Source organism: Acipenser ruthenus, chromosome 1 (assembly GCF_902713425.1).
Source record: "Acipenser ruthenus chromosome 1, fAciRut3.2 maternal haplotype, whole genome shotgun sequence".
Taxonomy (NCBI): domain Eukaryota; kingdom Metazoa; phylum Chordata; class Actinopteri; order Acipenseriformes; family Acipenseridae; genus Acipenser; species Acipenser ruthenus.
The window spans coordinates 98,379,081-98,406,576 of record NC_081189.1 but is presented as its reverse complement, the minus strand read 5'-3'; the positions used below and the strand labels follow the sequence as shown (position 1 = coordinate 98,406,576).

Below are 27,496 nucleotides of genomic sequence, written 5' to 3'. Positions count from 1 at the left end.
AAATCCCATGGGCCGGATGAGATCCTCCCAATAGTACTCAAAGAAATGAAAGAAGTTATTTACAAACCGCTAACCAAGATCATGCAACAGTCTCTTGACACAGGGGTTGTACCGACAGACTGGAAAATTGCAAACGTAATACCGATCCACAAAAAGGGAGACAAAACCGAACCAGGTAACTACAGACCAATAAGCCTGACTTCTACTATATGTAAACTTATGGAAACTATAATAAGATCCAAAATGGAAAATTACCTATATGGTAACAATATCCTGGTAGACAGCCAGCATGGTTTTAGGAAAGGGAGATCGTGCCTAACTAACCTACTTGACTTTTTTGAGGATGCAACATCGACAATGGATAATTGCAAAGCATATTACATGGTTTATTTAGATTTCCCAAAAGCTTTTGACAAAGTCCCGCATAAAAGATTAATTCTCAAACTGAACGCAGTAGGGATTCAAGGAAATGCATGCACATGGATTAGGGAGTGGTTAACATGTAGAAAACAGAAAGTACTGATTAGAGGAGAAACCTCAAAATGGAGTGAGGTAACCAGTGGTGTACCACAGGGATCAGTATTAGCTCCTCTGCTATTCCTAATCAATATTAATGATTTAGATTCTGGTATAGTAAGCAAACTCGTTAAATTTGCAGACGACACAAAAATAGGAGGAGTGGCAAACACTGTTGCAGCAGCAAAGGTCATTCAAAATGATCTAGACAGCATTCAGAATTGGGCAGACACATGGCAAATGAAATTTAATAGAGAAAAGTGTAAAGTATTGCATGCGGGCAATAAAAATGTGCATTATAAATATCATATGGGAGATAGTGAAATTGAAGAAGGGAACTATGAAAAAGACCTAGGAGTTTATGTTGACTCAGAAATGTCTTCATCTAGACAATGTGGGGAAGCTATAAAAAAGGCTAACAAGATGCTTGGATATATTGTGAGAAGTGTTGAATTTAAATCAAGGGAAGTAATGTTAAAACTCTACAATGCATTAGTAAGACCTCACCTAGAATATTGAGTTCATTTCTGGTCACCTCGTTACAAAAAGGATATTGCTGCTCTAGAAAGAGTGCAAAGAAGAGCAACCAGAATTATCCAGGGTTTAAAAGGCATGTCGTATGCAGACAGGCTAAAAGAATTGAATCTATTCAGTCTTGAACAAAGAAGACTACGCGGTGAGCTGATTCAAACATTCAAAATCCTAAAAGGTATTGACAATGTCAACCCAGGGGACTTCTTTGACCTGAAAAAAGAAACAAGGACCAGGGGTCACAAATGGAGATTAGATAACGGGGCATTCAGAACAGAAAATAGGAGGTACTTTTTTACACATAGAATTGTGAGGGTCTGGAACCAACTCCCCAGTAATGTTGTTGAAGCTGACACCCTGGGATCCTTCAAGAAGCTGCTTGATGAGATTCTGGGATCAATAAGCTACTAACAACCAAACGAGCAAGATGGGCTGAATGGCCTCCTCTTGTTTGTAAACTTTCTTATGTTCTTATGTTCTTATCTTACAAGATGCAGCCAGCTCTCAGTCTAGATTCTTGAAGTGCAGTTGGTAGTTAAGTTGCCAAATTTGTGTTTGGTTTCTGCATTCAATTATTATTATTATTATTATTATTATTATTATTATTTTTATTTATTTATTTTTTAAACAAAACAGATCTAAAGTTCAAAATAACTGAATATGTCCAAGAAGCAACAGGTTACTGTGAATAAAAACAGATCTGATGAAAAAAACAAAACATGCACCACAGATATTAATGCTCAGCATGTGAATTATTCCTTAAGTTAGAAAATATTCTTACAGTTAATGTTTCAATTCAGTGTGTTAATTATTTATTAATTATTGTCATTTGCAGCGAATACAAATATCTGATTTTTCTATCTGAATACAGGTAAAAAAAAAAAATGTGTTTGAATACTCAGATATTTCTACCAGTACTAATATATATACAGTTGTAGGCAAAAGTTTACATACCCCAATGGAAATTTATAATTTTTACAACTCAAAACAAAGGATTTTAGGAAAAATCTTTTGTAGCAAAAGTTTTGCTTTTGTGGATGAGGAAAAAAGAAATTGATGTCTACAACTGTTTATCAGCAATTATTTTGCAAAACTCAAAAAATGCTAATTCAAAAGTATTCATACCCTTTGATGCTATGATAGTATTGTCTACAAGGTGTTAGAAATTTCACTATGATAATGCACAACCTAATTCTAGAAAAGTCTAGAAAATGCTGGATTGCAGGTGAACATTCTTAGAGTATAAAAGGGTTAGGCATAGGATGATTGCTGTCATTACAAATAAGTCAATATGGGAAAAAGTAAAGAGCTACCTGAAGACTTCAGGCAGAAAATTATTTATTGTCATAAAGCTGGAGAAGGATACAAGACTTCCAAGCATTTGAGTATCCCAATTTCAACTATTGTTTCTATTATCAAAAAGTACAATCCCTCGGTCTGAAAGAAAGAAGGGTCTTTAACCAAGAACAAATAACTTACCCACGAGGACTTGTTTTGATGTATTGTCCTCAGTGATTGAACACCACTGACATTTGTATTAAACTGCTGATGCGCGGAAGCACGCTTTTGCTAATTGTAATCATATCAGCCTGCTTAAGAATCAACTGCTTATGAGAATGAAATCATCCAGAACGGATGTGATTCTTATAAACGGCATTTACTGTATATGTAATGGTACAGTAAACTGTGGTTACATAACTTGTAATCTGCTCCCAGAACTGGGCTATAACTGAAAATGGTATCCTGGTTTATTCTGTAATATTTATTTCATTAGTATTTATTGTTGGAAATGCTACGTAAAAAAAGACAGAAATGAAATGTACACTTATTCACTGAGGCAATAGCTATAATATCCTAACACCTGCAAGAATTAAAAATATTTATGTAGTAATAAGGCATTACTGTTTTTAAAGTAACAGGATTTAACAGAAAAGTTGTTCTAATAATACTTTCAGAAGGATAGACGTTACATTCAAGCCATTAGAGAAGAGTTTCCAGGTAAGATAAAGCCATTTTTATTTATTGTTAGAAACTGGTGCAGAAACAAAATGCATCAAGTCATTTTTAAGATATTACACTGTCAGTTTAGAAGCACAAAAACTTTAGAAGTACAATTTGTGGAGATGTGCAGTACAGGAGTAAAGCACTGTAGAGATATACTGAATCTAATGACACAAACAGTAGAAGAATTTTAAAATAGTGCCTTGATTTATTAGTGAATGACAGCAGTGAAAAGTCAAAGTATGGGTGTTGAGGGAAATAAAATATTGGCAAAAGCAGTTACATCCATTTAATTGTACTACATGAATGCCACTGATAAGGTACCATCATTACAAGTGTTAATTGTCTGGACCAACCACGCCACTGTCACACATTAATCAGGTCCTGCATTAGATAAAATGTTATCACAGCATTTCAGGCATACAGAATATGGTGGGCTTATGCAGTCAAAAAGAAATGCTGCAATTTATAAATTCACAAGCTGTGGATGACTTGAATTGACTATCAGAAATCTGATTCTTATCATAGCTAAACGCCACAAGTTCCTTTTATTATTTACTGTGGATTATTCAAATGAAAGATCAGAGATGTAGTTCCCCTTTGGTCTCTTTGCCAATTTAGATTCTTTGGCATGCAGTTGGTTAGGAGCATGCTATTTTGTTATTAGTAGGAAAATGGTTACTCAAATGTGGAGCAACAACTGCAATGCAGTCCCAGCCCCCCCCCCCCCCCACCACCACCACCACCACCACCACCACCACCAAAGGAAAAAGCTGACTTTACCAACACGAAGTAGATTTCAATGAGAACAATATCTCTGTCCATGATGTAAACCATCACCTGTTCAGTTCCCGATATCCATGCTCAACAGATCGGTAAATTGTTGTTACAAGGACAGATTTAGGACTTGCAGTAAAGCTGTAATCATGAATCATAAGCTTGCTAGAAAAGTGTGTAACTTGCAGGACTGGGCGGAGAGTTCGCTTCAGTGGTTTGTCTCTATGTAGTTTTGGGGAGCCCTCTTCTTCATCCGGGGTCTATCAAAGTGCTGTCTTGGCTGGAATGAAATCTGGCATATGGAAAATATGACCAAGCCATACCCATCGTCTGTATTTGAGGATTATAAAATAACACAAAGATAAACCCCATCCCAATGATCTAGTATTGTTGTTATACAGATAACATTTTACAGGAAACCCCTTGAAACCCCAGTACAGAAACACACAGAGTGGTGAGTCATTCAATTGGAATCTCAATACATCTGCACATGAACTAATTGTGCTCCTGTGGCAGTCTGGCTCGCAGTGGTGAGGTTGATGACGTCACGGACCAGGAAGTAACTGAAACCAAAACAGTGGATGGGCGGGTGAAGCTGAATGCAACTGCATTCAGCGTAATTTATTAAGTAAATAAACAGAAACAAAAGATTTAAACAAAACAAAACACAAAACAAAAAGGCGCAATGGCCAAATAAATAGAAACAAGTATACTTTTTTAAATATAGCAATTGTTTTGTTGTATTCTACGCGCTCTCTCTCTCCGCTCTCCCGTACTCTCTACACTCCACTCCACAGAACGGACAGCTGTCGCTTCTTATACTCTGGCCGAGGGGTTAACTAGTTGTTAATTATCTTATTACCCCTCGGCCAGAGTCTGCACACGTTTGGTAAGGATGCATGACTGTCAGCTAGTTAAATAATCAGTAGCTGATCAGTCATGCATCCTCACGGGGGTTTTAAATATAATAAAAGACACAGCGCTTTAATCCGCGCCACAAACAAAAATACAAATAATAATAATAGGGGCGGGACACTCCGCCACAGCTCCCCTTGCTTCCATCCTAATACCTGTTTTAATCTGCACGTGGAGTGATTGTGCATTTCCCCGTGCCTAAACACAACTATATAATTTAAATCACTTGTTCTACATAGCCCCATTATATCCCATGCACTTATACATACACCAAAAATAACACACTACATACAACAGATAAACATAAAATACACACAGGGGTGGGGCACACTGCAACACCCCTATAATTGGGAAATGCAGAAATAATGTTTCACCATTTTTAAATCTGAGTGGGGAAAGTAGTGTTACACTTATAAATAAAAGGTTATTGTAGAATGCCTTGAATCCTTTATAATTAACATAAATTAGGGGTTTTAATTGATTAATTGATTAATCCTACTTGTGGGCTTTGATCGATTAAAAAAAAAAATATTGATTGATTAATCTCATCTACCCGAGTGCTGTATCAAAAAACAGCGGGAGAAAAAGAAATCTTGAAAAATGGTGGAGGGTACTCTAAAAACCTTCGCAAAAGGAAGCTTATACCCAATCAGGGCTTGAATTTCTGCACGGGATCGCGGGAATCGCACATTTTCCAAGTTGCTCCTGCATATCTCCAACTTTCAGTGCAGGAAAATCCTGCAGAGATATTTTAAGACACCATGCTACTGTATTTCCCACCCAATTTAAAATGCCTGAAAACGCTACAACAATCTAAGGAAGTGGTATCAGTGACGAAAGCACTAGGAGCCGCATTCTGAGTAGTTCTGGTTAAAATAAATAAATAAGAACCTAATAAAGTTTACAAAACGAGGAGGCCATTCGGCCCATCTTGCTCGTTTTGGTTGTTAGTAGCCTATTGATCCCAGAATCTCATCAAGCAGCTTCTTGAAGGATCCCAGGGTGTCGGCTTCAACAACATTACTGGGGAGTTGGTTCCAAACCCTCACAATTCTGTGTAAAACAGTGCCTCCTATTTTCTGTTCTGAATGCCCCTTTATCTAATCTCCATTCGTGACCCCTGGTCCTGGTTTCTTTTTTCAGGTCAAAAAAGTCCCCTGGGTCGACATTGTCAATACCTTTTAGAATTTTGAATGCTTGAAATCAGATCGCTGCGTAGTCTTCTTTGTTCAAGACTGTATAGATTCAATTCTTTTAGCCTGTCTGCATACGACATGCCTTTTAAACCCTGGATAATTCCGGTCGCTCTTCTTTGCACTCTTGCTAGTGCAGCAATATCCTTGTAACAAGGTGACCAGAACTGAAATTCAACACTTCACAATATATCCGAGCATCTTGTTGGCCTTTTTTATTGATTCTACACATTGTCTAGATGAAGACATTTTTTAATCAACATAAACTAGGTCTTTTTCATAGATTCCTTCTTCAATTTCACGATCTCCCATATGATAAATAAAAGTAGTGCAGGATATTTAAATACGATATTAAGTCTATCTAGGTGTTGCTTTGCAAGTGGTGACTTTCGCTTTAACTCTTAACTCAGCCCCATTCATTTTGAGGCGCCAGTGTACCGAAGGTTACGAACATGTTTAAAAAATACAGACTCAGGGTTTTTCAAAAGACGTATTCAGTGTGTGTACGCGGTACTCCTAGCCGGAACTACGATCGCCTGAAGTTAAGCCTCTCATCATGTGACAGAGTTCACAGCTTAGGTTTCGTTTTGAGTCTATTGTAGCAGCTAGACTGAAAGGGGCGGTATCGTTGGAAATCTCATTTCATATTGAGGTTCAATGGTGCAGTGTTTTTGTTTGTTTTTTTTAGCCATCTATGATTACAATATAAATAGCAGTGACCAAACATTACTTTTATGGAAAAGCGTTTTTTTTTTTTTTGTTTTTACATATATTCTCATCTCTAGCACATAGTATGCCTGATCCTGTTGCAACTTACATAATATGCAAGGACATTTTGAGGCCTTTCATTTGATATGTTACATGCATGCAGCACAAACTATCCAGTAGTTAAACATACATAAATGAAAACAGTGAAAAACAGGCAGAAATAGGGCTGAGTGTAGAGTTAAAAAAAGAAATGGAGCGCTGGTGTAAAAGAAAACAGAAAGTACTGATTAGAGGAGAAACCTCAAAATGGAGCGAGGTAACCAGTGTTGTACCACAGGGATCAGTATTAGCTCCTCTGCTATTCCTAATCAACATTAATGATTTAGATTCTGGTATAGTAAGCAAACTTCTTAAATTTGCAGACGGCACAAAAATAAAAATAGGAGGAGTGGCAAACACTGTTGCAGCAGCAAAGGTCATTCAAAATGAACTAGACAGCATTCAGAACTGGGCAGACACATGGCAAATGACATTTAATAGAGAAAAGTGTAAAGTATTGCATGCAGGCAATAAAAATGTGCATTATAAACATCATATGGGAGATACTGAAATTGAAGAAGGGAACTATGAAAAAGACCTAGGAGTTCATGTTGACTCAGAAATGTCTTCATCTAGACAATGTGGGGAAGCTATAAAAAAAGACCAACAAGTTGCTTGGATATATTGTGAGAAGTGTTGAATTTAAATCAAGGGAAGTAATGTTAAAACTTTACAATGTAAAGTTTGCCATTTTTTGCCATTCCCTCCTAAATCCCCCCATTGGCTGCAGCATAGGGGAGAAATCCCCCCAGCACAGGTGACCAGATTAAAAACCTTGGGGTTGTACAATCCCAATATGTAAAACTCCCCCTAAATGTAAAACTCCCCCTAAATGTAATAAAATTACCCCTAAATGTAAAATCATCTCCCCCTAAATGTAAAACCATTCAAAACTATGAACAACTCTCAACTTAAACACGAACTGCTACACAAAAAAAAAAAAAAAAAAATTACATATAGGGGTAGATTTTATTTTACATACGGGGTAGATTTTATTTTACATATAGGGGTAATATTTTATATATGGTGGAGGTGTTTTACGTATAGCAGTAGTTTTACCTTTCCTTGAATTAGAGAATATAACATTTTTGTTAGGCTTACATTAACATAAATACATTAAATTAAACACTAAATAAAACCTACTTATTACATTTTTTTTTTTTTTTTTTACAAAAATATTTTTTGGTGTGCCAGTATAAAAAAAAAAATCATCATGTGCAAATATCCATTTAAAATGTATAATTCTTTTTATTGTTTAAAATATATGCAGTTATGATGTAGATGCACAGAGTTAAGTGTTGATGTAATTATTATTGATAAAAACAAAGAAAACATCTATTTTAAAATATTCATAATGTGCTGATAAAATCTAAAAGAATAAAAAAAAATTTAAATAAACATTTTGGTTAATTAAACAGAATATACATCGGTAAGTCAGTCATAGAAAACAGAATAGTGGATCCCTTGGTAAATAGATTGCAGGGTGTTTTCTGCGACACACAAGTGCAGTTTACAGGTCCTCCTCCCGCAGAGATAGCCCCCCTAGAAGTTGTAAGTGCAATGCTTTTCAATTTGCTCCTGTGTTCTGCATTATTGATCAGTGCGAGAGAATGAGAGCTCCCACGCATGGGCGTGTTATGGGACGTTCTGTAGCCTTTCGAAAAACAGCCAAAACACAACAGGCACGGTTATCAATCAAACAGCAATCTCGTTATCCGTCAGTATAGCTGTTTGGATGGATTTATCCTATCTTCTCACTCGCCTCACTTCAAATGACCGTCTAGTTCGGGATCTGTTAAACGACTGTATACAAAATGCAATGAATTAGGCGGAGGAGAAGGGAGTAACTATAGTAACCATAAATCTTCTTTCATTACCTGTAGCGTGCATGAAATTTGCCGTTGACTCAGGCAAGGCTACAAAAACTAGACTTGCGCATTTCAACACATTTTCATTTTGAATGCTGCATTTTAAAACTTTTTCCCCCTACAACTATAGATCAAGTAGTAAACACAATTAAAATTATAATAGTGTACAGTAATACACTCTATAGGTTTCATTAGATGTTTTAAACATCTGTCCAGGATCCTCAAAACACAACACAAAAAGCGTCCGATTAATCTTGGTATATTAACAGTCATTTCCACTACCAGCCGTGGCAAGATAAGTGCAGCACTCTGGCACTATTCAAATTCTCTCCCAAACAAAAAAGCGATTATTGTCTCTGAGCTATAGCTTTCAATGCAGTATAAATTCTTTCCACGTGATTCCGCTTTAATTGAAGCACAGAGGTAACCCAACATGCAAAACAAAATGACAACTTTTCGTTTCTTTTTTACAACAGGTGACCATCCATCTCCTATTTCCATTTAGCCTAGTGGTGTTACCGAATGTAGAATGCACTGCCTTCACATGTAATTGTTTTCTAGAAAGAACGACACCCACATCCACCTGATCTTCGCTCCCTCTTAATTCAAAATTAAAACCTACCTCGATCCATTTCTGAGCCTCCAGGAACGCAGGTTCAGGAGACGCGTCCTGGTGCTGGTGTTGGTGTTGGTTTCCCTCTAATTCTAGCCCAGGACTGGCCATTTGCAAACACGTGAAACTGCAGACTGGATTTAATTTGAAATATTGTTGAATTCGGATCTTGTACAAAACAAACAAACACAAATTCACTTCAAAATAAAGTTATGGTGATTCTCGGATGATGTACTACTACTACTAGTTAATGCGGCGGTGGTTGCTAGCTGGCTCTGGTTGCTGCTGCTGCTGCCGCAGAAGCTGCACTGCACTCCCCTTTCAGTCTCTGTTGCTGGGAATCCGATGAGCTCTCGCTCTATGCAATGTGAGATTAACCAATGGCTAAAAATAAACAGACAAATGGAGCTTGCGTTCAGCCAATGCAAATGCACAGGGTACCTCCTCTGTCCTCTGCCACCGGTTTATCACATGCCTCTTTTTACATTGATGATTGCACGCGCGCTGAATTGAATTTTAATTGAACAATAGGCAGACCGTCATTTAAACAACAATACATTATATATATATAGGAATAATATTACCTAATATGTTTTTCATACAATTACTTATTCATTAATCTTTGTTAAAATAATACAAACATTCCACTTTAAACTTGATATATTTAATACAAAAATAAGACATTTGTACATTTCAATTTGCATACTTTAAAACAAAGCGTAAATATTTTATGAAAGTGGATTATTATTATTGTTGTTGTTGTTGTTATAATTATTTTCATGGCGGAGGGCTAGTTACTTGTACGTTTCAGTAACACACACACACACACACACATCCTTTTTTCAATGCGGCAGATTTAGCTGTTCAGCAGTCAGTGTACTAGCACCACTGCAGCCTATGCAAGTCGCCATACGTAGGAAACAGTCTTTGGCCTTTTTATTCTAATTTTGTTTTGCTCCATGAGCTTTTATTAGTAGAATTACAATGTCACGGTGGTTTTAAGGGAGGAAAGGGGCATAGTTTTTTATACGCTGCGAGTGATGCATATTCCCTGCTGTATACCAAGATATAGACCTACTGTAAACACTCACTCAGTTGTACAGTTACAATGTTGCCAAGGGAGTAAATGTCACTAAGAACAGAGCCTTTCTGCATGAAGTGCCGTTTGGGACATAATTCACCCACTGATATTGACATACACTATATACTGAAATGCATACATCATACACTGTATACTGAGACACATTGTATACTGAGACACATGTTCTATATTGAGACACATGTTCTATACTGAGACACATGTTCTATACTGAGACACATACATTGTATACTGAGACGCATACACTCTATACTGAGACGCATACACCCTGTATTGAGACGCATACACTCTATACTGAGATGCATACACTCTATACTGAGATGCATACACTGTATACTGAGACGCATACACTCTATACTGAGATGCATACACTCTATACTGAGACGCATACACTCTATACTGAGATGCATACATTTTTTTAATTTTTTTTTCTTAGCAGACGCCCTTAGCCAGGGCGACATTGTATACTGAGACGCATACACAGTATACTGAGATGCATACACCTGTCGTCTCGTCTGTAATCTTCAAAACGACAGATGTGCAGCAAGCAATTTTTTAAAATGTAGGTGGAGAGTACAACTCACGTGACTGGTGACCGATCTCAGTATAGAGTGTATGAGCAAGTAATCTCAGTATAGTGTATGTGAATATCAGTGGGGGAATTATGTCCCAAACAGCACATCATATTTCTGGGCTCTCCCACGTTTATTGAAACAAGAAGAGACTTCAGTCATATGGTACAACATTATTTTTCCTTTTCCTTGGAAGGAAAGCACTTACCTCACCTGTGGTAAAAAAAAAGACCACCCACAAGATGTGGAATCCTTTTCACAATAAAGCTGCTAAGATGGGGCCTGCTCCATTCAGACTAAAAACCCTGTCCTGGTCCCAAGCCTAACCTAAACAACAGAAGAGGGGAGATACTTATTGCAGGCTGATGAGTCGTTAGCTGAGGTTGGGCTGACCGGCCTTTGTGGGGTTGCCGTGGGGTTGCCGTGGGGTTTTGATGATTCCCCCGGTTTGCCCACCGCAGCGGCCGGTAGCATGCTAAACACTGGGCTCACAGTCCTGACTCTCCAGTAAGTGGTGCCATTGAATCCCGGATCTTTATTCCGCCTGGCTGTTCTCTCGACTTCCCACTTGTTCTCTGCCGACTGCTTGGGTCTTGCTGCTCGCCGCTGGTCTCTCCTCTGCAGAGCCCGCTTTGACTCCGCTTCCCATCTCCCTCTCAGCAACCCACTCTCGCAGCGTCTCAGGAGACTCCCTCTCTTGCTGCCGATCTCTGCCCGGACAGTGGCGGTGTGTCGGCTCCAGTCACACCTTCCACCAGCTCTTTCTTTACTTTCCACGGTGTTTGATCAATCCCACTTCTGATCACCAATATAGCACTGGATGAAATTGAAGGCAGTCTTGACAACAGAGCATGGTTCAATAGCCAGCAGGCTCTTTATTTGCATCAGCAGGTTCACATCAAGTAAAACAGCTCACAGCATTCTCCACTCTCTGAATCCACACACACTCTCACACACCTGTGCACCCTCTTTTATACCCCCTCAGACCCAGACCCAGAAAACATAAAGTTACAATTGTGAGGCTCGACCAACCAGCATCCACTGACCTTGAACTAATAACAGTGTAACAGATTATAACATTCCTCACCCAGCGTCATAACCAGAGCTGACATTCTACCAATGTCAAACTTAGGTTTCAAGCTATAGCTGGCGGTATTTATAGGACTGCTTGGTATTTACTATTCAACCTCCAAATCTGTGTTACACGGCAAACCAACAGAGAAAATTAAGAAGCCTTTTGTACTTTACAATAATTTTTACATGAACATCAGCATTGATGATGCAAAAAACAACCGAGGACATGACCTCAGTGTCCTCATAGCTAGTTGTCCTCACCCAATCAGTCCAGTACAGCCACAAGGGGTTCAAGTTAACGGCACCTCCTGACCCCGTGTAGACTGCCTGATCCAGCCACACCCTGCCGCATGGTGCAAGCAATCAAGTCCTGCAAGTTAACAGTTCTGGAATACAATACAGCCACAGACAGAGCCTCTACATTATTGTCCCTGCTTATGCATATATTACAGTACATAATCTCATTATTATCATTAATTACACCACTAATCTGCTGTTTTCAAATAAATCTAAAATTATACGTTTACCCTTTATTTTTTCCTAATTTCCCCTTAATCTGCATGTACGTAAATTTAAATAGTGTAGCGACTTGGATATGAATTAACATGCACCCACTGGTACTAAAAACCACTAGAGGGCGATCTACAATTAATTAAGACATAAAACTGCAATACAGAGTTGAGTAATTCTCTGGTCATCAAGTTCTGAAACTAAAAAGGCTAATCACATTTTCTGCGTGATTATTACCTAAACAACCTACCTTTGCAGGTAAAACTGAAAATTAATTTGCAAATAGTAATACTTCCACCCTAAAATGTATATTTTTATATAGTAAGTTTAATAAGTGGGTTTAGTCAAGGTTGGTGTAGTCAGTGTTATTTTCAGGTCCGTGGTAAAAAGTGGTGTATAGCGCACGACGCTTACTCGTGCATGGCGAAACAATTTCTGCTAAGCAAGCAGGGAAGTGCCCATTCAAATCAGGTACGCTTTTACATCTTTTTAAATTGAATGAATCGTATTTTTTAGTCCTTTACATCACTGTTAATGTAGTATATCATTGCACGCAGGCAATAAAAATGTGCATTATAAATATCATATGGGAGATACTGAAATTGAAGAAGGAATCTATGAAAAAACCTACAAGTTTATGTTGACTCAGAAATGTCTTCATCTAGACGATGTGGGGAAGCTGTGAAAAAAGGCCAACAAGATGCTTGGATATATTGTGAGAAGTGTTGGATTTAAATCAAGGGAAGTAATGTTAAAACTTTACAATGCATTAGTAAGACCTCACCTAGAATATTGTGTTCAGTTCTGGTCACCTCGTTACAAAAAGGATATTGCTGCTCTAGAAAGAGTGCAAAGAAGAGCAACCAGAATTATCCCGGGTTTAAAAGGCATGTCGTATGCAGACAGGCTAAAACAAGAATTGAATCTATTCAGTCTTGAACAAAGAAGACTACACAGTGATCTGATTCAAGCATTCAAAATCCTAAAAGGTATAGACAATGTCAACCCAGGGGACTTCTTTGACCTGAAAAAAGAAACAAGGACCAGGGGTCACAAATGGAGATTAGATAAAGGGGTATTCAGAACAGAAGATATGAGGCAGTTTTTTACACAGAGAATTGTGAGGGTCTGGAACCAACTCCCCAGTAATGTTGTTGAAGCTGACACCCTGGGATCCTTCAAGAAGCTGCTTGATGAGATTCTGGGATCAATAAGCTACTAACAACCAAACGAGCAAGATGGGCTGAATGGCCTCCTCTTGTTAGTAAACTTTCTTATGTTCTTATGTTCTTATGTGTCTTGTACAATTTTTTACTTGTGCAACTTTGCAGTGGACTTTTCATTTTGTCTTGTTCGTCGTGAATTGTTTTTTTCTTTTTAGTGAAATCGATTGTTTCCAATTTGTTTGCAAAAATATAATGTATAATTAATGGTAAATGTACCTCTGTTTGACAATAGGAAAACACCCATCAAATCGCAATTGATTGCACCTGTACCAAAATCTAACAGCGTACCACTTTCAATGTGACAAAGTATTGCTTTCTGAAGTTACACGGGTCAAGTTTTGATACGCGTACCACTTTCTAACACTATATCGGTACTATTTAGATCAGCCACTGTTTTCATCATAAAAATAGACCCCAGAGTCTTCTGCTATAGAGATATTTACTTTTTTATACAAGAGCTTCTTTTATCGCAAGCAAAGGAAATGGAAAATATTGATTACCAAGATAAAAACACAGTATAGTATAGTATAGTGAATGCATTGTAAGAATAAAGAAGTACTGTAAAGCGTGTTTAAACCATGGTAAATGCATAGTAACAGCACGACAAAGCTGCAAAATTAGCTGATTGTATAAAAGAGAACTCCCAAAAGTAAGTTTTGCTGAATCTCAAAAAAAATAATCAAAGCACTTTCAGAAATGTAGTAGTGTGAAATCACAATCCATTTTTGGACTACTTGCACAAATTACAAATTTTACTTATGCTATAGAAAATGTACATCATTGACCACCATCTGCTGGGTATTCTGGGTATTGCAAGGATAGACTAACTAATGTTTATGCTGATGTAGTAACCTCTAATCAATCAAGCTATTGTAAACAAGCTAAGTTTATACATATATGACACAAGAGGTTGTGAGTCAAGACTGTAATATTATTATTATTATTATTATTATTTATTTCTTAGCAGACGCCCTTATCCAGGGCGACTTACAATCGTAAGCAAATACATTTCAAGTAATACAATAAGAGCAAAAATACAATAACTTTTGTTCAAGCAAGATACAAGTGTGACAAACCACAATTCAATAATACAGCAGATAATAGTGATAGTTACATCAGGATATGATTAAATAGTGATAGTTACATCAGGATGTGATTAAATACAAAGTACTACAGGTTAAACACTTGGCAGATTACAGTATTCTGAAGTACAGGATTAAATGCAGTAAAATAGGGGGCAGATAAGAGCAAAATAAAGCACATTTACATGAAGGGTGATAGTGTCCCAGGATACAAACAGAGGAGTTCTACAGGTGCTCTTTGAAGAGGTGAGTCTTAAGGAGGCGCCGGAATGTGGTCAGGGACTGGGCAGTCCCGACATCTGTAGGAAGGTCATTCCACCACTGGGGAGCAAGGGTGGAGAAGGAGCGGGCTCTGGAGGCAGGGGAGCATAGCGGAGGTAGAGCTAGTCTTCTAGTGCAGGCGGAGCGGAGAGGTCGAGTGGGGGTGTAGGGAGAGATGAGGGTCTGGAGGTAGCTGGGTGCAGTCTGGTCAAGGCATCTGTAGGCTAGTACAAGAGTCTTGAACTGGATGCGAGCGGTGATCGGGAGCCAGTGGAGCGAGCGGAGTAGTGGAGTAGCGTGGGCGAAGCGAGGCAGAGAGAACACCAGGCGGGCAGCAGAGTTCTGGATGAGCTGGAGCGAACGGGTGGCGGACGCAGGGAGGCCAGCCAGGAGGGAGTTGCAGTAGTCTAGGCGGGAGAGTACCAGGGCCTGGACCAGGAGCTGGGTAGCATAGTTGGTGAGGAAGGGTCGGATTCTTCGGATGTTGCTCAGGAAGAATCGGCAAGTGCGTGCCAGAGTGGAGATGTGCTGGGAATAAGAGAGGCAGGGGTCCAGGGTGACTCCAAGGTTCTTAGCTAAGGAAGAGGGAGAGAGTGTGGTAGATTCCAGAGGAACAGAGATAGAGAGATCAGAGGAGGGGGAGGAGGAGGGAAAGAAAAGGAGGTCAGATTTAGAGAGGTTGAGTTTGAGGTGATGCGAGTGCATCCAGGAGGAACATTTGAAATGTATTTAGCTTACATTTATAAGGATGGGTTTCAGCTACAATGCAGTGTTTAATGCCAATCCTCATTGATTATAATTACTGAACAATTTAACACTGCAAACATTCCAGGCTGTTGTGAACTATTAACAGATTTGTATTGTTATATTTATTTAAAATCCATTCATTTGAAGTGAATCGTTGTCTGCATGGATTGCCAAAAAGGTCCCCCTAGTGTTTGCATAAACAAGCAGCGCCGGTACTGTAACATATAGCAGTCAAGACCTCAAAGCGTGATGTTCTCATGAAGAGAACCCTTTTAATTAAACCTGTTCAATGTAAATTAGCTAAAATGGAGGCGTTCTTTTCTGATTGCCGTTGTAAATGACAGACCTTCCTAAGTTATTTCTTGGAATCTAGGAATTGAAATTTGAACTGATCATACTCATTAACTAATATGCTCAACAAATTCATTTGTCAGACCATTACCTGTGTGGTAAAAGTTATAATCACTCTCTGAAAAAGAATATACAGGTTAAACTCAGACAAAACAAAACAAACACTCACGATACGTTATCACGATACTGCACAGGTCCTTCCGGGTTACTTTCTCTTAACCAAAGCGAAGGAACAGATTGTGTCTCTCCATCCCCTTATGTTGTCACACGACCCCTTGGTAAGCGAGTGCAGCTGCCCCTACAATCCACGACTGCCACATCATTTCCCTTCCAGGTCGACGAGTTAATGCACCGGAGTTCCTCCCCCTTTCTTGCTGTCTGACTTCCCTTGAACCCTGGGAAAGAATTTTCAAGCCAACCTGTCCAAGGTACTCAACGCCCTCACAGGTCACGAATCACTGTATTTCTGTCACAGTGCACACAAATAGATTGATATAGATGCATATATACTGCCAATACAATGAATACAATTTGATCTACACAAGCTGTGTGAAACTTATTTAGAAACAATTCTGGGAAAGAATGGTAGAGATCTCCACATTTTCAGAAGCAGCATGACTGAATGGACCAGTGCACATCTTCACCACTGGAAAAAATGCCAACATATATCAGCGCAAGGTAACAATCAAGGGTATAGGCACATTTTGGCAAGGTGCTTACATTGTACAGCAAAGATTAAGTAAATATTTAAAATGGTGTTGAGAATTTGAAAGTGGTCACTTATAACACCTCTCCATTTGAGGGCGTTTGACTTCACAACCTTTCCATTTGTATTGAACATGCAAGAATACCATGAAAGATTTGTGTGTTCATGTTATACGGTACTCTCATTATGACATATACATAAAAGAAAAAAAAATGAAAGAGGACAATGAATTAATTGAGACCTTGTAAGGGAGTTCACACCGACACCTGAAATGAGAGTGTACTGCATTATGCTTCTAGGTTTGAACAGGGCAAACTCATTGCATACAGGGAGGAGGCTACTAAATGTAATGTTGCACACAGCTTTAGCTGGAAGACAGTGCTCACTTCCCTATCATAAGAGGTTGCACTGCAGGAGGTAGGAAAAGGTGGCTTCCTAGATTTCTAAAGAGGGTAATGAAGAGTTGATTGGAGGCCTGGGGAAGAAAGAGTAAGACAAAAAAAATTATATATATTAATACTACTACCTCCAGGCAAATCAAAGGGAAGTATATTGCATGTTCATTCTATAAAAAAAGGAAAAAAACATGCAGTATCAGTAGCTCATCAACTTTGTCTCTCAGTTTAACTCAAGTCATAAGGCCTTCCATAAAACTTTGGTACTCCAGCATAAATTTATGAATGGAGTATTCAAAAGGGTTTGTGGATTACAAGCTTTTTTTATTTATATATAAACCTTTGTGTGTAACTGTAGTTATTTTCTTTCAAAAGAACCACACACGATGCTTAACAGAAGCTAGTCAGTCATGACCATCTTTATTTTGCTAACAGCTTAGCGATAAACAAAGTATACAAGTTAGTGTCCAAAAAGAACAAGTTAAACTTGACAAAATGAGCCTCGTGGCAGTGCACTACAAAAAACCATGAACAAAGCGCTAGATCACATAAAAGGCAAGAGTTGCACCAAACACCCTCTGAACAGCTGTAACATGGTCTAGCCAACCTAGTTACCATGAAACACGTCAAAAAGAGAGAAAATAAAAAAAAAAAAAAACCACCAACAACCACACAATGCAGCCCTTTTTTTCCCCAGAACAGGGTGCCAAAACAAAAAAGGCCCTTATTTCAAATAAATTCACATCCTTTAAAACAAAAAAATAAACCAAAAAAACAACTCTGTGCAGGAATACACGTTCAGGGGAGAGTCAGATTTTATAATTACTCAGTGTAACAACTCCCAGCTTTGCAGGAAACACCATTACACAGAAAGCGCTTGTAAGCTAGGATCTATGTGCAGTACATGTGCTACAGATTCGGTGAAAGACTTCTTCCTTGAAGGTCTTGCTCTTAAGCTTTGCACAAGGCCACGGCAGAAAAGCGAACTTCTCCTTTCTCACGTTCAGTAAACTGCCTGCAGATTTTTGCAGCATCCTGAAAAGAAAACAGAACATTGTCCATCACATTAGGTTTCCGAATTATAAATGCATTAAATGAAGCGCAGAAATGTCTACAGGAATATTTACCTTAAGAAAAAAAAAGTTACTACATTTTTTAGCCCACCAATATGTTCATCTGCAGATCTTACAGACCCGAGTGCACATACTGGAAAGCAGGATAACCCATCATTAGCTATTTTTGCCATGATCAGATCAAAGCAGTGGAAGTCACACTGCAGCTACAAGCTTTTTTTTTTTTTTTTTTTTTTTTTTTTTTAAATGCATTGCAAAAAAACAAGACTCGTGGTATTTCTTCTTGCATGTCCCTTAAGATACAAAAATTGCAAATACTGTGTTAACATGTATAAAAGCAGCGAGTCACTCAACAGAATCTAAGCTTTCTTCATGCCAAATATTAAAAGCCCATTATAAAAAGAGTACAGAAACAAACCATGGTTATATAGCACCTGAAGCAGGGCTGCACCCTAAGCGACTCAAACAAGAGAGGGCAGCAAAGATGTGGCTTTTGTCTTGGGTACACGGCCGACTATGCTATAGAACACCAGAACATACCATTATAAAGGAGTCATCTTTTGTATCTCCATGATTCACAGGAAATTCCATTCTGCCATCTAAAAAGGAATACAATAAAATACATTGAAGACCAGTAGATTATAAATGGCGCTTCTGGTTTTTTGGCTTTAACCGATTGTTGTGGAAGACAAAGGAAAGGTACAACAGTGTGCAAGGACCAAAGTTACTATGACAGAAAACCCACAAGAATTTTTGTAAAGTAACCAAAAACAATTCCCAGCATATAAAGCAAAAGCTCCCAAAAAACAATTGAGATATCTACACAAATCAATTAAAATAACAGAATTCAAATAAAAACACACGGTTCTAGTATAGAAAGGTATTTGGTGAAGTCATTTTTAGCAGGCTTTTTTTTTTTAAAACCAAAACACAGAAGTAAATTTTATGAATACAGTGGTCTTGACAGAACATAAATCAAACATTTATAGTAGTATGGCATTTTCACATTACTTACCCAATTCGTAAAGCTGCCCATCAACATTGGTGAAGGTAATAAAGTGGAAGTTCACGTTATCTTCCTCTACCTACAGCAACATGAACAGGTTACAGTAATCCAGCATACTTTGATCAAGTTTTGAATAATTTCTAAAACAAATGGGAAAAATGCGCAACTACCACCAGGAAAAACTTAGCACGACATTTGAGAGGAGAAAGTTAAGTGATCAGCCACTGCAATGGTCTCCTCGCTGATAACTGACAGAAGGCGGGCGCACTTCATTACATAGCTCTGCTATTGGCGAAGGGAACATGCAGTGAAAATGGCATTAAAAAAAGAAAGCTTTTGTTAAATTTAACTTTAAAACGTGGATTTTGACTGCAAACTACCTGGGCAATGTTAAGCCTTTGTTTTGAGTTCTGCTGTTATTTGTCTCTTACTAATATCAGCATGATTCTGGAATTAGACTTTTTAATAATGATTATGGAATCATGCATAAATGTTAGAGCAAACGTTGTGCTTTGTAAGCAGTCATGTTGTGCACTTTATACAAGTTGTTAAAGGGCATTAAAATGCAGGTGAAAGTTCTGTTATTTATTTCTTAGTAAGTCGCCCTGGATAAGGGCGTCTGCAATTGTTACAAGATATCACATTATTTTTTACATACAATTACATTATTTTTCAACTCCTCTGCTGTGTATTTATTTCTTACATCTAGTTTAAATCATTTTACTCTGAATACATTAGATACCTTAAATATTTCTTTGCTGTTACTGTTAATGTATGTATCTATGCATCCCCATCTGTGGTTGTTGCCAATACATTCCAAGGACCTGTCACTTGAGTAATAAGAGGTCAAGTATTCAAAACTTATTCTTTGTATATTCAATTATTTTATTCAAAATTTCCACCCCCAATCATGAGACATATTTACTTGTGCGGAAGTTAGAAAGGTATCGGTTTTTAGACTGAATACAAGTCATCTGTGAGCATCAGTATAAGCCCTCTGGTGAACTCATAAAAGGTATTCAATTTAGGTTTTATCCCACTACTTGGATTGTTTCAGTGGAGTCAAATCTGCTGGCATATTTCAGTCTTAACCCTTTGCGGACCTATGTCGGACCTGGTCCAACATTGCAATTATTCCTGTCCGGTCCAATGTCTGACCCTGTCAAAAAAAAAAAAAAAAAAAAAAAAAAAAAAAAGGGTTTCTAGTCATTTTTTTTCTCCGGAAAAAGCCAAGAAAACCACCATTCAATGGCTGTGGGAGTGACAGGAGCAGAGACAAGCCGGAAAAAAAAAAAGCGTACCTCATGATTAGTCATACTTGCCCCTGGCATCAGATAACAGCGGCCATAAGGAAACAAGCTGGCTGTTACTGCATCAGCGCTCAGAGAATCGGACATTTGCAGTGCTTTTTTCAGATGTTATAGTAATAAAATAATGACTTGGATCGCATTATTGAGGGATCAGGAGATGATTGATCGGTATGTACGACTATTATTTATTTCTTAGCATATGTGAAAGCTATAGCGAACGAAAGGGTGGGGCTGGAGATGCCTAGCGAGTGCTTTGTTGCTATGCAGGGCCTTTTAAACCCGTTTGACTGTGGAAAAAAAAAAAAAAAAAACTTAACTAACAGCGCGTCTAAAATTAACTGCGCGTGTGAATAAATTGGACCCGACACGCACTTAATAAAATGGACTGCAAAGGGTTAAAAGCGCATTCTATTAGTCAGTCGCACATTCTGTAGCAAATCCATATTTCAGTAGAGAGTTTCAGAAGAAACCACAAGCTATAAAAATAACTTATAGAATTTCTAAGTCTGGAAATCAGACTTAAAACATTTTGCAGCACATCCGTGTCACAACTGAAGTTGGGAGCATAGAAATGCTGTGCTGCAGATTTACACATACAAGTAACCAATTGTATTTAGTATCATTCAAATAAATAATTACAGTTAAGCATACAAACTTTACAGTCCACCAGTTCAAAACACCAAGGACTATTAAATGAGTCATTACAACCCTGTTTATTCTGGAAAACTAAATCCAACTAAGTTTTTAAGAGCGACTCCTAAATACACATCTTTTAAAACACTAGAACTACCAGGCGTACATACCTAGAACTATCGCAGCAGTCTTTTTTGCGTTTTATTAATGCGTATAAAACTACTGCAGCATCGCACGCTATGAAACTGGTGTGTTAATTTAGTCAAAACAAGTGCTTCCCTTTAATTCTGATTTCCTCACAATTTAAAATCAGCTCGTTGCCCCATCTTGCCTGTGATTCGGAGCATAAAAACTTTGGTTTGCAAAACATTGATGTTAGGTTTTCCTTCAGGATATCGTCTGACAGTTTTTGCAGCCTGCTTGTTACATGCGAGGGAAGCCTGTTCCAACACGAGCACCGACATGAGACTTGGGGTGGTGTTGGAAGGGGACTTAGGATTGCAAATACTGGTCAAAAAAAAAAAAAAAAAAAAGTGGTTTTAGCAGCTCAGAGGAGTTTTGACATACAGCGGCAGCTTACGACACTCTGGAGCAACAGAGAATAGTGCCCGAGATTTGTTTGACTTGTGCAAGTTTTTTCTGATTACCCTTTTATTTTGTGCCAGAGTTCGACTTAACTATTCAACTGTAATTTCGGTCTCCAGTCTTGCAATAGCTGGTTTGGTACACTTATTCAGTAACTTTTTTGCAATATAAAAAAACACCCCCAAAGATTCTGTGCAGTCCTGCGTTGTATTGGTCTACTCATTAACTAGAACAAGTATTTAAATAGAAAATTTACAGCCGTTTATAGATAAATCACATCGGAAATGCCTCCTGTAGCTAGTCAAAACAAGCACAAAGCCAAACCCACTGTTTTTACTAGGACAGTCCATTACAGCTGCGGTAGTTATAGGTATAACATATCTTACGTTTCTGCAGCTGTGGGTCTGCTGATTGTTTGAGATGTTGAATATATATTTAGGAAAAAAAAAATGCACAGGTGCCTAGCTACCAAATCAGTGGAGAAAAATGCATTTAAAAACCGTGATGCGCTAAAAAGACCGCTCCGGTAGTTCTAGTGTTAACTGAATATTAGTGTTATTCTATTCCGTAAAACAAGTATCAGTGATTAGATGGATGGTAGAAGACCTGATAACCCAATACTTTATATTGGCGATTAGGTTACTGCACCCCTTATGTCCAAGAAGGAAAGCCAAGAGATTGTATTAAGTAATGTTACCCGACATTGTCCTTCTGCTGCTACTTCATCATGGGCAGTGCGTATGTCCTGAAAAATAAATAGAAGAAAAAAATCCAGTAAGTGTACAGATTTGCTAAAGGTAAGAAACAAAAGAATTTTCTATAGATGGCAATTGTCGTATTCTCAATTAAGAGAATTCATAGTGCCTGACAAAGCACTTGTGTTAAAACGCTGGCGATATTTTTAGGAATTAGATCTACAATTTTGGAGCGCAACTGTGTGCTGTTCTCTCTCTATATTAAGCAGTATTCCTAACAGCCATCAAAAGAACCTTTACATTTTATTTCAGGCCAAGCTTTAATTGGAGCTCCAAAGGGATTTTAGAATAGTCCACCTGGTTTATCTCAAGATGCTTTGCTCTCTCATCTGCAGACAGGGCATCTGTATCATCAAAAAACTTCTTCAGTGCAGAGTCATTCTCTGCAAAACAAATTTACAACTTCTTACATCACATTACTGGGTAACAATATTGCAAGATTCCTTGAGAGGGGTTTCTCCGTCACGATTCCCACTGCTCGGTGGGGGAGGGAAACCTTGGCCTGAACTATCCTAATAAAATGGTGATGGTGCTTGCTGCTGCTCTGACAGCATGGTAACTATATGTATTAGAGGCCTGGCACAAGATTGTGCGAGGTACCATGAACACATTGTGCATGGCATGCAAGTCAAGGGAGTACACCAAGGGCAAGTTACCCATTGGAGATTCTCAACAGAAATGGCTTCTTTTTCATAAATGCATGGGAGACTTCAAATGGATTAAATATTTAAAAATCACAAGTCTGAGAAAGAAAGCATATTTGCCTTTCTAAAGCTCCCATTGTGGTTAACAACATATCATAACACTATTTTCCAGGTCAGTTAAAACATATTACACATTTGTTCTATTTTCAGATGTTAGAGGTATTGTTTGCTCTTCAAAAAAAAAGTCTGTTTAATATTAAAAAAAAAAAACGAGAACCTTTAAAATCAAATAATGTAAACATTGATAAGTAATTTATTTGATTTGTTTTCTCCAGCCACCACAAGCCCTTTGCAGCATCCATTTGAACACGTACCGAATTCCAGCTTGCCCATGTTGTTAGCAACAGCATGGAGAAGGCCAATCGTACCACAGGAATTGACAATCGTCTGCTTCACAAAGTAAACCTTCTTGCTCTCATCTTGTTTTCCTGCTAACTCTCCAGCCTGCTTTTCTCTGAAGGCTTCATGCTGTTAAATTAAAAAAAAACCAAATAATTGAGATACCTGCAGTAGATGCTTGCAAGCCAACAGAATGGCAATTATATGGTACAAACTCCCCTCAACTAAATTATAACACAAAATACTTTGTGTGGCAGTTACTGGAGAAAACTATACAACAAATGGGGAGTTGTCTGGTTAGTCTGCAGCATATGTCCATGTATCCAAAAAGTTTGAGAACCAGTTGTAGGTCAACACTTTCTTCAGTAGGTTGTAACCACTATTTGCCTCCAATATGAGTTGGTTACCAATTCATCAACCCAAGTTTCACCAGGTATTGTTAATTCATTAACAAGCATGATTTGGAGATGTTACATCTAAATACAGCCTCTCTTGCAGATTGCACCTAAATCTATTAAGCAACATTTAAAGATTGTTCGATACAATTTTAGACATTAACAGTAAATGGCTTTGTTCAAAATAATTTGTATTGCAATTCCCCTATTTCCCCAAAATACACTGTCAGCATTTGCTGATGAGGTTATGAAGAATTCACAGCATAGTACAGTAATGCATACCTAGATGATGCCATTACTGCCCAAAATAGAACACATTCTGCACCAGTGTGCTGCATCCTATCCATATTTTCCCATTCAATTACCACATTCAAAAATGTTATTTTAGTGCCAAAAAACTTAAGTGGAGTTGAGAAGTGCCAATGACATTAGTATTGATCTGTGGAACTATTTACAGCATCAAGTCAGAAGCAATGTCTCAGTTGGCTTCCCTACATCATACAAGGGAAGGGAAAAGTCAATAAGCCCTTGTTTTGGCACACTGAGAAACTTATTTCTGAAAAATACGTCAAACAGCTTACAATATGCCTTATGTAGAATTGTCTACAGCCATTTCCGTAGAACTGCTTCTGAAACGAGGCTTTAATATTGGTTCTGTGTGCTGAGATTTGATTAGCGCTGAGATTTGATAGCAAGTGATATTTTTTTTGTAACAGCATCTATTTAAAGATAAACTATTGTTATTGAAACTCAATGTCAACTACATAAACTGTGTTGGAGTGTTAAACTTATTTCTGACAATGGTTCTCAGCTTACCTGCATTCAGTTTCAGAACCAACACTCTTACCACCATTGAGATTTCTAATCAAGCTGCGTCACTTGTTCTATACTACTGCATAAGGAATAATACAAATAAAAAGCTTTAACAGAAGACACATTGGCGTATTTGTCAGTAATGGTGGGCGATTAAAATAAAGAAGTCCCACATACAGTAGATTAATCAATGTGCTGCAAGCACATGCACAACATCCTCTCCCCACCTCCCTTCTCAATCGAGCACTCCGACACTGCGTGTGTCTGTGCTGGCCAGCGCCCTACCTGTTGAGTGAGTGGGAACAACAGCATCACCGCGCAGGATGGAGTTGGCACCGAGGAGAGAGATTCGTCTTCAAAGCCCAACACGTCGACAAAACGCCAGCTTCCAGAAACACCCAGCTTGGACATAACCTTTGTAACAATAATCACATACGAACACACAAAAAACGTGAAATGTACATCTCTTAGTAACACCATTTGGCACGCTAGTATGCTTTTTTTTTTACGTGTTAAATTGTTTGGAGCCATAACATTACGTTTTTATATTTTTTACACGATTTTATTGACCAGGTGTGGATACTTGATAAGGCAACAAGGTATGGACAGAGCCCACGCCCTAAATGTACAAAGTAACGAGACTACGCTATTAAATAAAATCATACAGCTAAACTACTAAAATCATAAAAGTTCACTCATTCTGTCAGTTACATCAACATTTCGAAAACAATGACTGAGTTACTCAAGACAAGTGACTCAGCAGACAGCACACGCACTTTGTTCAGCATCTGAAAGACACAAATAATGAAATGAAAAAAAAAAAAAGATTAATCATTTAAAATATAAACGTTATATATAACCGTTATTTCTACTTAAAACGTACGACTAATACCTCAGGGTTAATTTCCATAGGTTTCCACTCCATTTTGATTCGCGTGCCTTGACCTCAACCACGAAATTATACACCTTACCACTCTCCCTACAAATTCTCTACTGCTGCTAGCGAGGCGCTGGCCAGAACGCTATATACTTGTCGTATATTCCATTATCAAAAAAGGGGGGAGTCATTCACAACAAATAGGTTTATTTTATTCAAGATTCACTGCAAATAAGGAGCTGTTCTCGTAATATGACAATATATATACGCGAATTGAATAGTCAAGTCTAATAATCTTCATCAAAAGTGTTGCAAAAATACAAGTTTTATAAACAGTTTTAATAGCACAGTCCAGGTCGCCTGATTCACATGGAAATTGCTAGCAAAGAACAACGGGGAGCCACTTAAAAAAAAAAAAAAAGCCGTGCACACACCAATGCAAAAGCACATTTTCTATTATATCATTTTATCTAGGAGACATGCTTTCTGTTTTTATATAGCAGTGCAAGTAATATGAGCGAGAATCAAGAATGGAACCAGGTGGATAAAAATCATTCCAAAATCATCCCTGAAAATACAGTGCAAATCTTATAGTGTGAATACTTGTTTAAAAACATCAGTTTATCGGATTATACCCAAATACAATCTGAAACGTCTGTAAGAGGCTGCAGATATATGATAACGATTTGAAGGACATTTGAAGTAAAGGCAGATTTTGTGTTCCACATTTTGAAAGAAGACAGAATGTCACCCTTAATGGCTGTTTACATTTCAGTGAGTATGAAATGATCTAGTAATTTGGCCATATTGTTTACTACTTGCAGAAAAGTGAGATCAATGACCAAAAAACAAAAACAAAAACATTCAACTTCAGTTAATTTGTGCAGTTTTTTTTTAACCATTATGCAGCGAAGCCCAGCGACCATAAATTATAATCACCCAAAATGTGGTTCTGTTCCAAGTGGTAAAAAGTGTTGGAAGTTTGGTATTTTCCCATTTAGCCGTTTTATAGTGGCACAAGTAGGAACATAGTCTCATATCACAAGGGAAAGGCACCAGAATGTTTTTAATGGCATTCACATTCTCTGTTGTGAGGGATGGTTATTTGAAGAGGTATTACAGGGGATCCAAGGGTTAGTGCCATGACAGTCAGTTACAGTTTTTTTGGAAAGCCAGTTGCCCCCCCTTACCAGCAACTGTTTTATAGTAACACAAGCCAGAACACACCCTGACATCTGCAGAGAAAGGGGCTGCTGTTTTGTTTTTTAGTTGCATTGACTTTACCGGTTGTGTGTTAAGGGGTACTCTATTGGCAGTAGTATTAGAGGGAATTGGCTGTGTGTTTCCTGTTACGAGGACAGCTGGATTGGAATCGGATGGCAACTTCAGCCTGTGGATCGGAATCAGACCCTAATTTCAGCCCAGTACCTAAATACAGGCTTCATCTCTTAGTTCCAGTGCTCAGAGGGGAAACTGGCTTCCGTCCTCTCCCTACCAAGTTCCTCCTTGAACTGCTCACTCAGTCAGGTGCTTTTAAACATGTGGCAAGGTTAAACTGGCAATTAACATTTCAATTTAACCTGACCACATATCCACAAATAAGGGCAATCACCCCATTAAAGTGGTTAACCCTTGGAAATGTTCATCTAGTAATAGTTTATGATACCTATTATTGTTTTTGATGTAATGTGTGATTCAATTGCTCAACTGAATTGCATTCTTAAAGGTATAGTCCATAATGTTTTAAAATCAATTATTTTTT

At 38.1% G+C, this 27,496-nt stretch overlaps 2 protein-coding genes across 9 annotated transcripts in view; both read right to left on the bottom strand.

Moving 5' to 3' along the window:
* Positions 1-11,814, bottom strand: part of limch1a (LIM and calponin homology domains 1a) — a 159,345-nt gene extending 147,531 nt beyond the window's left edge. For 3 of the 8 annotated variants that reach the window (XM_059032649.1, XM_034920929.2, XM_034920930.2), the window contains exon 1: positions 9,231-9,682. In XM_059032649.1, the coding sequence (XP_058888632.1) occupies positions 9,231-9,332 (102 nt within the window). In that variant the 5' untranslated portion in view covers positions 9,333-9,682. Of the gene's footprint in view, positions 1-9,230; positions 9,684-11,100 lie in introns of those variants that run through there. The other 5 variants (XM_034920935.2, XM_034920936.2, XM_059032650.1 and 2 more) reach the window with 3 other exon arrangements.
* A 5,820-nt stretch (positions 11,815-17,634) lies between these two features.
* Positions 17,635-25,873, bottom strand: LOC117420535 (ubiquitin carboxyl-terminal hydrolase isozyme L1-like). The gene is made up of 9 exons (XM_034033984.3): positions 25,750-25,873; positions 25,634-25,645; positions 25,143-25,271; positions 23,625-23,778; positions 22,904-22,989; positions 22,549-22,596; positions 19,333-19,402; positions 18,858-18,916; positions 17,635-18,279 (listed from the first exon to the last, which is right to left on the bottom strand). The coding sequence occupies exons 1-9, from the start codon at positions 25,780-25,782 to the stop codon at positions 18,196-18,198; spliced, it is 675 nt and encodes a 224-aa protein (XP_033889875.1). The 5' UTR covers positions 25,783-25,873; the 3' UTR covers positions 17,635-18,195.
* Positions 25,874-27,496: the final 1,623 nt, after the last annotated feature.